Genomic DNA, 16049 nt, shown 5'->3' with positions numbered 1-16049 from the left:
GAGGTGGGATGTAGGAGATTTAGGTTTAATTCCCTCATCCACCTAGGCAGTTTCAAACCTACATTTCCCATCTTTGAGGAAGTGAGTATAGGCCCTACCTCCAGTGTAGGCCCAGAAGGGACTTGGAGAAACCCGGCCTCCAGGCCTGCATTTTAACCTCTGTCCTTAGAGCAAGCTGCTAACTTAGAATAAGTAATGCAGCTTGGCATATGTTGTATATGAAACCTGCTCCCATTGAAAAGAAGTAGTTCAGAAAACACGTTTGGTAAAGAAGACGTTTGGAAAGACCCTGTCTGGTGACCACAAAGAAAGCAAGAAGTTGGCTAATTAAGTTGGGCAAAGAGGAACAATTAGTTGCAAAACCTACTCCTACCTAAACACAGAAAATTACTTAAGAATGAAAAATCCCAGCTAAGACCAACCAAACAAGTCCATACATGGAAAGCAAAAGCAAGTTTATTAATACGCATTAGAAGGATGGCTTAAGCTAATTTTATATTAAGGAATGGGACCGAGCACCTGCTGGAAATTTGAAAATGCCAGATTTTTTTAAACTGGTGCGGCAGCTGGTCATGGAGCAGTGAAGCTGAGTTAGGGTAGCAGCGGCCGGTCCCGGAGCAATGGCCGCATGCAGAATGGCAGCAGCAGCTGCCACGTGCAAGCTTCCCCCTCCGTTTCTGGCAGGGTTGGGGAGAGTGGCAACCAGTGCCAAATCGGCAGGGAGAAGTACCAGATTTTTGATAATTCCAGAGTTATGAGGTTATGCCGTAGCAATAAGATATATAAGAAAGAAGAAAAGAACTCCACCTTGGAACACGCGCCTGAAAAATGGGGTCATCGATCCAAGACTCTACCCTGTGCAAAACTCAGATATAGGAGCTGGGAGCTCTGGACAGAACTGCTGGCCTGATGACCCAGTCACGTTGTGTTCGTAATACCTTGGGGTGATGAGCATGTACTATTGTTTTGACTAACTGCAGTGGTACAATAATAAGTGTTGAGGTTGTTTCGCTTTTGATTTAGAATTGGAACTGGGAGGGTTTAGTAAGCGTGCTTATGATTAAGAGCAACCGTGTCTTAGTCTTCATACGTGGTACAAGACCCATAATAGCATCATTCCTGTTAAGGGAGAGAGAGAGGTGGTGGGAGAGGTTCTCTATAGAAGTGATTAGGCCATTTGCTCAGTACCAGGGGAGAGGAAGGGGGAGGTTCTGTGTACAAGAGTTTAGGGCATTTAACACTTGCATTCCAGTTCCTACATCAGGAACTGCTTGTTTCTTTTCTGGTAATTGATACTGTAAAATGTACAATGTTTCCTATATACTAAATTTTGTGGCTACTGATTTTAGTGAATCCAGTCTGGAAGATTCACGCATTGTATAGGGAATCAAGGTGCCCAACTCAGGGCTGTGAGTTCTCCCACAGAGGCCGGGGACCAAAAGTTAGGCAGGGAGACACTGAATACTAAAGGCATTTATTCGGTAGATCTTGGCCTGTGCCAATTAGAGAGAGTTGTGTTGTCTTTAGGAATTTGTATTTACTCCTCAAGCGCTTTTTTGTAGATACCTAACCGATTCTGTATTGGAAAATAAATACTAATCCCACCCCAAACCATTGGAATCTTTTTTGCATATGCTTAGACAATAGATTCTCTAGTTAGCACCCAAGGTACATTGCACACAAATTACACTAACAGTAATTAGGCCTAATAGTGGCACGATAAGGGAAGGAAACCCTAGTGGGAATTGTTCAGAGTGAATGCCAGAGTCTTTCCTATGCTGTTTGCATTGGTTTTGAGGAAGTTACATCATTTGGGATTTCTTTGAATGTAGTTTTAATGATCATTAAAGAAATGGAAATAAGGTTTGACTGCACAATTAGAAACCCCACTCCCATGAGCCTCTACTCTGGGGACAAAGTAAGAACAAACTGAAAATCTTTTTTGCAGTAGTGAACAGTGTGTTAATATAAAGTCTGATTGCAAATAGCATTAATTTCTGGAGTGATTAAGGGATACAAAAACAAAACAAATTATGGGGCTGCGAACTAGCTCTAAGCAAGTTATTTGAAACAGTAAGGGGGTTATGGAGCTTCATTGCACCTCTTAGGTCAAATAATGGTCTACACTACAACCAAAACCCAGGCAAGGTACCTTGTTACATCACTGGGACCGTTAGACCTTGAGTCAGAGTAATGATTAACTTAGTGTTGGGCTAAATAATTTTACAACACTGAGGTCCTTAAAATTCTCAAAGATTTTTGGTATTAGTATGGGTCACTGATCCTTCCTCTCAACTTTTTTTTTAATCCATTGTTTTTTTTACACTGCCCTCCCCCTTGTTCCCATTTCTTGACTTGAGAAGGAAGGTCCTAATCCAATCATGTCTCAGCTGACCTTTTTGAGACTGTGATGTTATGACCATATTTACGTGAGAGAGCTTAAACTGACAATAAAGAACTGTTTTTGTTATTGCCCATAATACCTCATCAGTTCATAATGCATTTTCAGATTACCACTTTATGCCCAAGTTTCCATTGCAAAAGACTTATAACTTTGTATTTTCTCAGTGATCGTACAAAAGTAGGTTCCTTGAAATCAATGGGCTTTCCTGTGTGAGTGTAAAGTTACTCACATTTATACATGCTTGCAGTCGTCGTCTTCAGCAGTTCCTTGCAGTCGACGATTATCTTCCATGATTGCCATATACGTGAGTCTGAAGATGGCTGACAAGGCCAGTCTGGGATCCACAGACTGTTGCAACTTGGGCACGTTGTCTTTGAGTGGGTGACTTCACATTCCTGATTCAGTCCATGAAACTCTGTTTCTGCCTCTCCTGCTTTTCCATCTCCTCTTGTCATGATGCAGTTTCAGAATACCGAGATCCTTGCAGCAGACTCTTCCTTCATTTGGGGTGGTCTTGGGCAATAGTCTCCCATGAGGTGATGTTGATGTTGCATTTTTTCCAAATTAGTCTTGAGGACTTCCCTGAATTTCCTTTGCCCTCCTCCTGTGTGTACGCCTTGACAGAGCTGGAAGAATAAAACTTGCTTCAGGAGTCTGGAGTCGGACATCTGGATGACATGGCCAACCCAGCAAAATTGATGTCAGATGATCATCGCCTTTGCTTGTGGCATTTACTTGTGAGAGGACGATAATGTTAGATGTAACATCAACCACTTGTGTGTGCCTGTCTGTATTCAAAGGATCTTCTGCAGGCAGCATTGATGGTGCTTCTCCAGTGACTTGAGGTGTCTCCTGTACGTTTTCCACATCTCAGAGCTGGGGATCACAGCTGCTTGAAAACCATGACCTTAGTTTCGGATCTGATGTTGCAATCTTTGAACAACAATTTCCCCGGGTGCCTGAAGGCTGCACTTGCACATTTGAGTCGATGTTGGATTTCTGCATCAGTATCAGCCTTGTATGAGAGATGGCTTATGAGTTACAGGAAATACTCAGTGTTCTCCAGAGTCTCACCATGAATCTGAATTACCGGAGCTGGGGACTGCTTCTTATGCTGTTCATTGGCTTGTTGGAGGACCTTAGCCTTCTGAATGTCAGTCCCATTTTCTTGTATGCTTCAGTAAAGTCGCTGATGATTGCCTGAAGATCTGCTTCTGAGTGAGCACACGCTACAGTATCATCACTGTGCTGGAGCTCAATGAGCTTTCCTGTGTAAGTGTAAAATTGCTCACATTTATAAGTTTTTACAGTAAGTAACTTGACAAAGGAATTGAATGCCTCCCCATTTGTGGATATTCAGAATCACATACCGTTTTCTTCCTCACTGTAGGAGTATCCTCCATTTCTTTAGGAGGAGGCAATATATTAAAATAATAATAATAAAAAAGGTTTTGTTAGATCTCGATTCAGTAATCTTCTACATTTGCAACTAAAAATGCAATTATTTCCATTCTACAAATGATAATGGATGATCAGTTTCATAAAAGAACTGACTTGCACAGCTTTCAAAAAAACCCCAAACTTGGGTTAGCGTCTACTTGCAATGTGTGGCCTATCATCTTTGATTTTGTACCGGTAAAAATAAATTAAACATTGTAAAACAGTTATCTTACATTGATATCCTTCTTGACGCCTGAAAAATGTAATTTCAAATTTGTTTTTTGATTCATGAAATAGACAAGCTTAAAGCTTAAGTATTGAAAAATAATTTTCTAACTTCATACTGGAACTGAGTTTAAAATTAAAATGGGTAGTGCATATGATTGTGAAGAATACTACACTGTTTAATTAAAAAGTAATGCAATGCTTTGGCCTGCCAGTGTGCTTTAGGCACCCAATTGAAGAATTAAATTGCAACCTCCTCCCTCCCCTCAAAATTTCTTTTTCTTTGTTTTTTTTAAACCTATTTGGTTATATTTGGGATAATTTATCTCTATCAATTCTTACGTTCCTCTGTGCTGTTTTAATGGGAATTGTTGTAGAGCAGACTATTACGTTTTCAGAAGTGAATTTATGGGTGGATTGTATGGATTCTGCTTTTCATAAGCATCAACACAATTGATCAGGGTTTTAGCTGTTTGCAAGGAATTCTATGATTAATCTTTTTTTCCCCCAAAGCCAGCATTAGCCCTCAATATGTATTATAATATGCAATCTCTGTGTTCTCAGCAATGACATTTGAGGTCAGCATTTCAAATAGATTTTGGAATGATTGGGTTTCTTCTGTGGCAAAAACTGATTAAAATGTTTAAAGCTTGTTAACTTCTATGAGCATTTAAAGCTTGATTCCAACATCAGGTACAGGTTTCTGTTTCTTTGTCTTTAAAACTATACTATTGTGCAAGTGACCGTTTAAGACATAACTGTAGAATATTATAGCATAGATTATTATTATTTGTTTAATCATGCACATAGCAAAGTATACCTTTTACAACTGATTTGGCAGAACTCTATGGTGAAGGGGGTGGGAGGAGCATTTTCCCACTGCGCTGAGCACCAGCTCATTCCCCACAGGCGAGTGCAGGGTCGGGGATGTGTGCTATGCTGAAGTCCACTTCCACTTTTGGGTAGCTTAATTGGTCATGGTAATACTATATTACTAGTCCTCTCTTGGTTTCTGTTAATGCAAGAAGGCATATCCCACTGTCGGTTTACCTTTCCCTTCTAAAGATTTCAAGTAGCTTAATTCTTTTTTTTCAAGTCTTTTTTTAAAGCAAGCATTTTATTAATCTTTCTATCCATCCTAACATCCAGTCTTGCACTATGCACTTTTTCCCCTTCTTGAATCAAGTTCTCTTTTTTTAATACCAGAATTTGCACAATTTTCTCCTTGCGCATATTATTCAGTAGAGCTGTGCAAAATTTCACTGGGTGTTTAGTTCTGAAGATGTTTCGGTGTGTTTCAAGCTCAAAACAGCTAAATCAAAATGAAAAAAAGCTTTCAAAACAGCTTTGAAATTAAACAAAGGTACTCAAAATGTTTCAAAAATTTCAAAATGTTTCGAGTTTCAAAGCTGGACTTCCTTGACTTCAGTGCTGGTCCCAGCCAGCAGTGGCAGCCTCCTGGCATCTGGCATGCAGACTAGGGGCCTGCCTGCACCCCTGGGAGGGCTGTGGGGCTGTGCCGGACTCCTCCCAGGAGTGCGGGTTCCCAGTCTGTGGGCCAGAGAACAGGAGGCTGCTGCTGCCACCTGGGATCAGCACTGGGAGCAGCCTGTGTCCAGTGCTGGGAAGACCCCATGCTCGCTTGCTTACTCCCAGTGCCCCTGCCCCAGCACCACACTACAGGCAGGGAGCAGTGCACAACCCCGACCCCATGTGCCCCACAGACTGGACTGAGCAGCAGTGGCAGGGAATGAGTTGGTGCTCAGAGTGTGTGGGGGAAAGCGGCTGTTCCCCCTCCCTGGGCTACAGCTGCTTGCAGCCCTCGTGGGGCTGTCCTGCCTCACTGCATCACCTCTGCCCCGTGGGCAGCAGTGGCGATGGAGAGCAGGCACAGCCAGCCCTGTCTGCGTGGCTGCAGCATGGCAAGGGGGAGCAGCTGCTTTTCCCCCACACTGAGCACCAAGTCGTTAACCAGGAATTACTGCTCGATGTAGAGGAAAGTGCCTAGCCTGCTTGCCGCTGCCAGGCAGTGTTTGCTGTGGCTGCCCGCCCAGAGCTCGTGCCACGCTAGGCTGTGGTGTGGCTGCTTCACCATTGCTTCTGTGCTGCCCAGCGTGGCAGCAGTGGCCACACGGAGCAGCCACTGGGCAGCCCAGAGGCGGCAGTGAAGCAGCTTAACTGCAGCCTAATGTGGTGTGAGCTCCAGGTAGGCAACTGCAGCACACACTGCCCAGCAGCGGTGAGCAGGGGAGTCGCTTTCCTCTGTGCTGAGCAGCAGCTTCTGCCCAGCTACTGCTGCCACGGCTCAACTCCAAGAGGCGAGCCTAGAGCCAGCGTGGGGCCCAGGCTAGCGGTGGCAATGGGAAATGAGCTGGTGCTCAGCGCAGGGGAAAAGTGCCCCCCCCCAACCGCTGCTTGCACCCAACGCTGCAGCTGCTCAGAGCCCATGTGGGGCTGCCTGTACCTGCTCTTTGTTACCACCACTGCCCCACAGGCTGGCGGAGATGCAGCAAAGAGGCAGGACAGCCCTGTGCAGACTGCAAGTGGCTGCAGCATGGGGTCCGGCCATGGGAAGGGGGGGCACTTTTCCCCCACGCTGACCACCAGCTCATTCCCCACAGCTGAGTGTGGGATTGGGGCTGCGCGCCGGTCCCTGCCTGTACCATGGGGCTGGGGTGGGGGCATTGGGAGTGAGCAGATGCGCAGGAGCCAGTAGCAGACAGGCAAGAGTGTGGGGCCCATGCCATTGCCCCAGGACTAGCCCCAGCGGAGCCCAGAGCAGGGCGGCAGGAGTGCAGGGTCCCAGGCAGCAGGGGCTGTATGGAGCTGGGTCAGCTTCGTGCTCTCCCTTCTGGTGCAGTTCAGCCCTGCTCCACGGACCCCTGCCAGCCCACACCCCACACTCCTACCACCCCACTCTGGGCCCTGCTGGTAGAGGCCCCATGCTCCTGCTTGCTTCCACCCCCTTTCTGCTTTCCCCACTTTCCTGCCCACGCACCTGCCAGCTACTCTGCACTACATGGCTCTCATACCGACATCCATACCCACATTGTTCAAAGCAAAAGTCATGACACTTGCTGTCAGCAGCGGCCTGCTGTCATCCAGCACACTGATCCATGGGCGCACACTCCTGGGAGGGCTGCAGGGCTGTGCCGGACTCCTCCTGGGGGTGCGGACCTCCAAACTGTGCACCGGATGAGAGGAGGCTGCCACTGCTGGCTGGGACCAGCTCTGGGCACAGGTTGTGCCTGACATAGGCACAGTGTGGCCAGAGTCTGGCACAGCTGTGCAGCCCTCCCAGGGGTGCCAGCAGGCCCCCAATCTGTATGCTGGATGACAGGAGGCTGCCGCTGCTGCTTTGGGCCAGTGGCAGCACCAATGTTCCTGGTGTAGGGTGCAGGCTGTGCCCAGCGCCAGTCCCAGGTAATAGCCGCAGCCTCCTATCATCTGGTATGCAGATTGGGGGCCTGCACCCCTGAGAGGGCTACGGAGCTGTGCCAGGCTCCTCCTGGGGGTGTAAGCCCCCAATTTGCATGCCATATGACAGGAGGCTGCTGCTGCTGCCTCTGGACAGTGGTAGCACCAATCTTCCTGGCGCTGGGTGTGGGCGGCACCCAGCACCAGTTCCAGCCAGCAGCAGCAGCAGACTCCTCTCATCCGGTGCACAGATCCAGGGGTCTGCACCTGCAGGCAGAAACTGGTACAGCCCCGCAGCCCTCCCAGGAATACAAGAGGCTGCCGCTGCTGACAAGTTTCATGAGTTTTGCTTTGAACAGTTCGAGGTGCAGTTTCCCAGAAACCTCTGCACCTATTTATTTCCTTCGTACCCTCAGAAGGGCCTACCATCCCTGCAATTTTCATCTGAATCAGGGAAGAAATGACAAAGTTTTAGGCATTTTCATGTTTCCCCATGATAGCCTACGGGCAAAACGTCGCAATAAGTCAAAACAGCAAAACAGTTTCGACGAAATGAAGCTGAAGAGTGCTTCAAAATGAAATGATGAAATGAAATGCTGTCCCTTCGAAATGGCGAAACAGAATTCAAAAGGAAATGGTGCTGTTTTGCACAGCCCTATTATTCAGTTTATTTTACAATGAGTTCCTGTCATTTTTTTCCCTGCCTTAATACTTTATGTTGGTCTAAAGCAGACTATATATATATCTATGAAACAGGGTCCATGATTTGCTTCATTTCTGTAAAATATTATGCCCAATTATGAAGCTATTCAGATGTCTCTTGTTAGTAATAATAATAATGAGTGTCTTGCCTCTTTACTTCAGCTGCAGTCATCCCCACTTGTTCCGTTCTTCTGTCCTTGTCGTTCCTCCTTTTCCACCCAAGCTAGATGATTTGTCATTCTGTCATTGTTGTCATCTTCCCCTCTTATTTCCATACCACGTTTTTCTATGGCCTTAACGCCTGTACTCCAAGTCCCATCTTAAAACATTATTTCTCACAGTGCATATAGATGCACAACAGTACTTGTACTTAAAGATATACTCTTGTACTTAATGATATACTCTTCAGTAGTCTGTCCATTGCTTAAAATACCTCTGGCACTTAAACCTCCCTTTATTTTTATTATTAAGTAGTCTTCAGGCACTAAACCAAGCAAATGTCCTTACAAGCTTAAAATTAGTTTCTTGAAACATAGAATCATAGAAAATTATGGTTGGAAGGGTAGAACTCGTTGTTAAAGCTTAACAAATAATAACACCATAGTCTGTTTCCTGCAGGCTGAATTTTTTATGTGTCTAAAAACATCCATTGGGAGCAGCAACTATAATGAAATCAAAGGAGATTTGGATGGGTTGGAAAGATTGAATGATAGGAACGTGGCACGAATGGTTATGAAAGGACTTGTAATGGCTCAAAATCTATAAATACTAGTGTTACAAGAAGAGAAGCAGATCTGGATACCTGCACAGAGATCAGGAAAAACAGAAGATCATGTACTTGAGAGGGATCATTGGAATAGGAACTGGTAAAGAAGTTAGGTATCTATGGGAGGTTTATGGAGCCAAGAGTGGACTTCAAGGTCTTTAAAGTGGTGGTGGCTTCTACAGTGCTTGATTTTAGTTTTTAGTTAACAGCTTTAGGTATATGGGCATATCTTCTCAAAAGATGGTATCAAACCATTGATGATAAAGTGGAAGCCATCAACAGAATGCCCCTCCAACAGACCAAAAAGGCCTTCAGAGATTCCTTGGAACCATCCAGTACTTGGCGCAATACATTCTGCATGAGTCCAGCCTGGCAGCCCCACTAAGAGCACTTCTCAGGAATGATGTTATCAGTCAGTGGGGACCCGAGCATCAGGAAGCCCTGGACAAGCCCTGTGCTCAGGTACTTCAACCCAGCAGATCAGCTGGAAATCCAAGCTGACTTGTCCAAAGATGGCCTAGGAGCATGTTTGTTTCAGCAGAAGCAGCCAATTGCATGTGCTTCGAGTGCTGTAACACAATCTGAGAGAATTTATGCTCATATTGAAAAAGAACTTCTGGGAATTGTCTTTGCCATGATGAAGTTCCACCAATATGTGTATGGCACCCAGGTAAGGGTCCAGTTGGACCACAAACCCCTGGAAGTGATTTTCATGAAGCCCATAAGAAAGACTCCTGCATGGCTACAGAGGATGCTGTTGCAGCTCCAAAAATCTGACATCCAGATTCTGAGTATTAAAGGCAAAGACGTGTTAGTGCCTGACACACTTTCTAGAGCCACAACATCCATTCCTCCCCGTGAACCTGTTCTTTTCTACTCAGAAAAGGTAGCTTATCGTCTGACTGAAACGGAACTGCTCGGTGGCCAGTTACTGTAGCAGTTACAGAAGCACATGAAGGCTGACAGGGAAATAAAAGTCATTCAAACTCAGCATCTTAATGGATGGCTAAGCAGGCCAAAACAAATTAAACCTGAACTTAAAGTCTTACTGGCCTCTCAGAGACCAAATCCAGATTTAGGATGTTTTTTTTTTTTATGATTGGGCCAAAAATAATCATTTCATGCAGTGTGAGGACTGACATGTTGACATTGCTTCACTCGCCCGATCAAGGAATATAAAGGTCAAAAGTGCGAGCTCGACCGATCATGTATTGGCCTCAGGTGAATGCCCACATCAAGCAATGGATTGCAAATTGCACACCTTGTCAAGAGCTCCAATCCAGTACTCAGAAAAAGCCCATGATCTTGCATGAGATCCCAGACCTGCCTTGGCTAAAACTGGCAGTAGGCATTTTTGACCTACGGGGGAAGTCTTATTTGATAATAATCAACTTTTACTCCCAGTACCCTGAAGTTTTTACCTGCCCGACAAGACAGCTGGCATGGTAATAGCCAAAATGAAGTCTGTATTTGCTCGCCATGGTATACCTAAAGAAATTGTTTGTGAACACGTGCCATTTGCAAGTCACATGATGAAACACTATGCAACTGACTGGGACATAACCATCACCCATTCTAGTGTGGGTTCTCCACAATCCAATGGTCAGGCTGAACACAAGATTCAGACCATAAAACGAATTTTTAAGAAGACTTTGCAGGATGGTTCAGATCTATATCTGTCTTTACTCGATCTTAGGAACACGCCCATTACCAGTCTTGAGTGTGCTCCAGTGCAGCTTCCAATGGGGAGGTTTTTTGTGCAGTACCCTTCCTGCTACAATAGCAGTGCAAACTCCTAGACTCCCATCAAATGCCTCCCACACATTGTGGAACCTTCAAAGGTGCCAAAAGATGCACTATGAGCACATAGCTACATTCTTGCCACCTCTACAAGAGGGGGAGAAAGTAAGGATGCAAACAAATACAGGTTGGATACCAGTGTCCATTATGGCAAAAACGAATTAATATATTCCTACGTGGTAAAAACCCCCAGCAGTAATGTCTACAGGAGAAACAGAAGACTCTTAAAGAAAGATTACTCTTCGGTACCAGCAGAACAAGTTGATGTGCCTCAAGAGACGGCAGCAGAACAAGCATCAGAAGTAAAACCAGACCACCAAGAGCAAGAGTTTCGTTACATTTCAGAGAATCCACCAGTATGCACAGAGACACCCGATGGCAGTATGCAGACTAAGAGTGGACGTATGGTGAAGTTCCCTGTAAAGTACAAGGACTATGTAATGGGATAGCGATAAAGGCTAGACCCCATCAGTGAGCCAAGTGTTGGCAATCTTTGGCTCTGTGATCCCGAAATGTTCCGAGTTAAAGTAGCTACTAATGAACATTCAAGTACTTAAGCGGGAACTCGCAAAATAAAGAAAGGGGATGTGGTATATGGAATGTACCTTTAAGGGGCCTTCGGTGGAACATTTCAGTCTTTCCCTCTGATGCCCTGTGGGCATGGTTTGTTGGTGGTGGGTTCTTGTTGTTCTCCCCAGGACCTGTTGCAGGATAGTATCATGCTCCTCTTTGGTATCTGCCACACTGAGCATGTCATCCATGACTACGTGGATTCCCAGAATGTCACCAAAGCACTCATGATTCTTCTGTTGGATACTTCACTAGCCAACTAATACGAAAGGGAAGGTGATTGAAGTGGAACTGTCCCTATGGGGTGTTAAAGGTACACAGCTCTGCTGATTATCCCATGACCACCTCTTGGCCAAACTGGCCAGTTGCGACCTTGGCTCCACCACGATCCGCTGGCTGGGAAATTGGCTCCGTGGTCAGACCCAGAGGGTTGTAATCGATGGCAGTCACTCATCATGGTGCTCTGTGACCAGTGGGGTCCCTCAAGGCTCTGTCCTTGGACCCATACTGTTCAACATCTTCATTAATGATGCGGACATTGGAGTCAGGAGTGGACCGGCCAAGTTCGCCGATGACACCAAACTTTGGGGCAAAGCATCCACGCCAGAAGACAGGTGGGTGATCCAGGCCGACCTGGACAAGCTCAGCAAATGGGCAGACGAGAACCTGATGGTGTTTAACACCGAAAAATGCAAGGTTCTCCACCTTGGGAAGAAAAAGCTACAGCATCCTTATAGGCTCGGCAGTGCTATGCTGGCTAGCACTAGGGAAGAAAGAGACTTGGGGGTCATCATTGACCACAAGATGAACATGACCCTGCAGTGCGATGCGGCGGCTAATAAAGCGACCAAAATGCTGGCTTGCATCCATAGATGCTTCTCGAGCAAATCCCGGGACGTCATTCTCCCCTTGTACTCGGCCTTGGTGAGGCCGCAGCTGTATTACTGCGTCCAGTTTTAGGCTCCACAATTCAAAAAGGATGTGGAGAAGCTTGAGAGAGTCCAGAGGAGAGCCACGCGCATGATCAGAGGTCAGGAAAACAGATCTTACGATGATAGGCTGAGAGCCATGGGACTCTTTAGCCTGGAAAAGCGCAGGCTCAGGAGTGATCTGATGGCCACCTATAAGTTTCTCAGGGGTGACCACCAGGATCTGGGGGAACGTCTGTTCACCAGAGCGCCCCAAGGGATGACGAGCTCGAACGGTCACAAACTCCTGCAAGGCCGTTTCAGGCTGGACATAAGGAAGAATTTCTTTACTGTCCGAGCCCCCAAGGTCTGGAACAGTCTGCCAGCGGAGGTGGTTCAAGCACCTACACTGAACACCTTCAAGAGTAAATTGGATACTTATCTTGCTGGGATCCTATGACCCCAGCTGACTTCCTGCCCTTTGGGCAGGGGGCTGGACTCGATGATCTCCCGAGGTCCCTTCCAGCCCTGATGTCTATGTCTATGATTCCTTGTACAATTTGACTTGCCAGTAGCCATCCTTTTCATCAAGAATGGTGAACAGGTTTTTACCTGACAAGCTCTTTTGCACATCCTCTACAATGGGAATAGAACAGCTCTGCCTCAATACTGCTTTGTTGAGGTCTCGTGGGTCTAAACAAAACCATAGTGAGCCATCATTCTGGTGTGTGATCACAGGGCTGTAGACCCAGGGTGTGGGCTTAGTCACCTTTGTGATGACTGTCATAGCTTCCAGCATTTCGAGGGTGGTCTTCAGGTTGCCTAGGGTTGCATAGGGAATTTTTCTACACCCATGCACCACTGGTGGTACCACCGGGTCAACATAGATCTGGTAGGTGAAATTGGCCCAACCTTTGAAAACATTTGGGTATAATTTGAGAAGGTCCACCTTGGTTGCAGATATTGCCAGATCCATTCCATGGACTCTTCTTATGAGGTCTAAGGTGGTGCATGCCACCCTACCAAGTATTGGTTGGTCACTGTTGTTGGTTATGTAAAAAGTTAAATTGGATTCATTAGCACCAGATTTGCAGTGTGCAATGATTGCACCTTTTGGTTTGATGCATGCACTGCCAAATGTAACTAATGTAATATGATTTTCAGTCTTGCATACTTTTCCTTGAAAAGCCTCTGCTACATCCACTGGAGTAGTGTTTGCTTCCACTCCAGTATCTAGCTTAAAATAAACTGGCAAGCCAGCAATCATCACTGTGCTATACCAGGCATTCTGGTTATCAAATATCTGTGAGTGCTGTTTTGCAGACATTGCACCCATATATAGGGTACTGACCATGAACAGAACAGCATGTGCCCCTGGAGGCTGGGGGGCACAGCAACCACCCACAGGTGGCGATGGTGATGGCGGGGGCAGGGGCATGGTGGTAGTGAGTGGGGACCACCCGAGGGGGCTGTGGTGATGTCGACGGTGAGGGCAGGCCAAGCGGAGACCAGTGATCTCAGCAGTGGGAGGTGGGTGGTGAGTGAAGAACACCCACAGCCGCTGGCGGCCATGTTGGAAGTGGAGGGGGGCACTGCTTGCAGAAGTCAGCAGCAGCTTTGGTGGTGGCCAATCTTGGCGGGGGGGGGGGCATGTGCCCCTCCCCCCATGTGTCGCCTATGGTACTGACTCCTTTTGCAAACTTTGGAGCCTCTCCCTTTGATTTGCACATCTTTGTAAAGTGGTTCACTCCAGAGCATTTGTAACAAGTTTTTCCAAAAGCTGGGCAGGATCTAGGCTGTGTGTTCTTGCACACCATTTGCAAACTTTGCCCTTTGCACCTCGCTGGCTGTCCTGTGGAGCAAAGTTCATTGGTGGTTTGCTTTGCTTTTGCAAAGTGCGCTGGCCTCTTTGCTTTTGCTCAGGTGTATGTAAGCTTGCTTCTGCAGACATAACAGGAACCTGAGCACTTGTGAGAGCCTTTGTTCTGCAGATGTCCACAGCCTGTGCTAGGGTGAGGGACGGGTTTTCCAGAAGCCCTTCCTTGAGTTTGCAGTCAGTTATGCTGAAGGCAATTTTGTATCTCAACAAACTTCCTTAGCAGATCCAAATTCACAACCCTGTGCTCTGCTTCTGCGCTCTGCAACAAAATCATCTATGCCTGCAGCCACATTGTATCCAAGTTGCCACAACTGACACCTTTCAAAAACAGGGATATTTTTTGAGTTCCCTGTACTTGAATGCTGCAAGCACCTCTGGAAGGGTTTTATTATTAGGGTCTGCAAACACCCCTTGCATGTTGTTGTAGATTTCTAGGGCTTTATCCCCAGTGCAGTGAAGCATGACTGCAATTTATAATGCTCTGCCTCTTCCTCGGCCTTTGTGACTGCAAGGTATAATTGTAGCTTCTGTTCCCATCTTCTCCAGTTCTCCCCAAGGTTTCCTGACAATACTGGTGGAGGTTTGAAATGCTCCATTTTTTTTCTTTTTCGTGAAAGCTGTAACCCCCTTAATCAGGCTGCTGGTGACTCCACTGAGAGGCAAGTCACTTCGGACATGATATAGTGTTTGCCCTTGGCCACTGGGTTCCTGGGATGGGGCGCTCACTCAGACCTCCGTGTCTTCGGGGTTCTGTCCTCGAGTCACCATTCAGCAGAGACCGGGGTGGGGTGGTAAACAGCTTTATCTTTATTAGGAACAGGATTCAGCAGCACACACACACACACAGCTTGCAGAGAGAACAACCGCAACCCACCACCCACAAGCCGCACCCACGGGGCATCGGGGAGAAAGACGGCACCGTTCCGCTGCAGGCCCCTTATACCGTATACCACAAGGTCCCCTTTATAGGGAAGGAGGCTACAATGGTAGTAGATTAGAGAGTTTATTTATGGGAAGGGTTTATGAATATTTGTTTTGAGTAGACTTTAATGAGTTGCCAGACCAGCTATCTGTATCAAAGTGGGTGTTATTTATATTTTTATGTTGGCAATAGCTACTTTTTTAACCTGGAACTGAATATCCCTGCAGATGGCTATTCAGCAGCCTCTCTTGGTAGCTTTTTTTTTGCTGTCTAATTTTTCTTACAGGTGTCTTGAATAGGCACAAAAGAGATGTCTACAAAAGAAAGGAAACGCAGTAGGGAATGGATTATGTGTCGGGGAAGTTTCTGCACAGCCTGATAAACATGCATGATACCTTATGGAGCTCATTGTATTTGACCTTCTCATCCCAGACAATTTTGATTTTGCCAAACACTTTTTGTGAAAACCTCTTCAGGAAATAAAGGAAGAAACAAACAAAACCTTAAATTCTTCCTAACAGCGGCTAATTGGTTCAGCCAAGTATTTACATTTTCCAGGGAGGTGGGATTCAAAAGCTTTTTGTGTAATTGCATTTCTTTACTTGCATTATAGGTGAAACTATGAGAATTGCCTCTTCAGAATTTGCTGATGACCCCTGCTCTTCAGTGAAACGAGGCACCATGGTGCGGGCTGCCCGAGCCTTGCTTTCTGCTGTCACCCGCCTGCTCATCCTGGCTGATATGGCTGACGTCATGAGGCTTTTATCCCATCTGAAAATTGTATGAATGTTTGCACTTCTTCAGTGTTTTGAAAGTCAAAACTACAAACAGGGGGAACAAAATTCAGTGTCATATATCCTCTGCCTGCGTGTTAGATATAGCTGCTTGTGAAACGTTAAGCTACATGCTGTAATTGCCTTTTTAGTTTAATAGTTTTGGTTTCCAAGTGTCAATCAATTAAAGTTTTGCAGACTCTTAAATGCAGCGCTGCTAAGTCTTCTAGTGACTGAACTAAT

At 46.1% G+C, this 16049-nt stretch overlaps 1 protein-coding gene across 4 annotated transcripts in view; it reads left to right on the top strand.

The window, feature by feature from the left end:
- The window catches only part of CTNNA2 (catenin alpha 2), a 914223-nt gene that overhangs the window by 276519 nt on the left and 621655 nt on the right, over nucleotides 1–16049 (top strand). For all 4 annotated transcript variants that reach the window (XM_090035040.1, XM_090035037.1, XM_090035039.1 and 1 more), the window contains one exon: nucleotides 15647–15813. In XM_090035040.1, the coding sequence (XP_089891166.1) occupies nucleotides 15647–15813 (167 nt within the window). The remainder of the gene's footprint in view (nucleotides 1–15646; nucleotides 15814–16049) is intronic.

Source organism: Crocodylus siamensis, chromosome 2 (assembly GCF_052110815.1).
Source record: "Crocodylus siamensis isolate JL-2025a chromosome 2, ASM5211081v1, whole genome shotgun sequence".
NCBI lineage: Eukaryota > Metazoa > Chordata > Crocodylia > Crocodylidae > Crocodylus > Crocodylus siamensis.
Note: the sequence above shows the minus strand (reverse complement) of the source record. Positions and strands in the feature narration are given on the sequence as shown.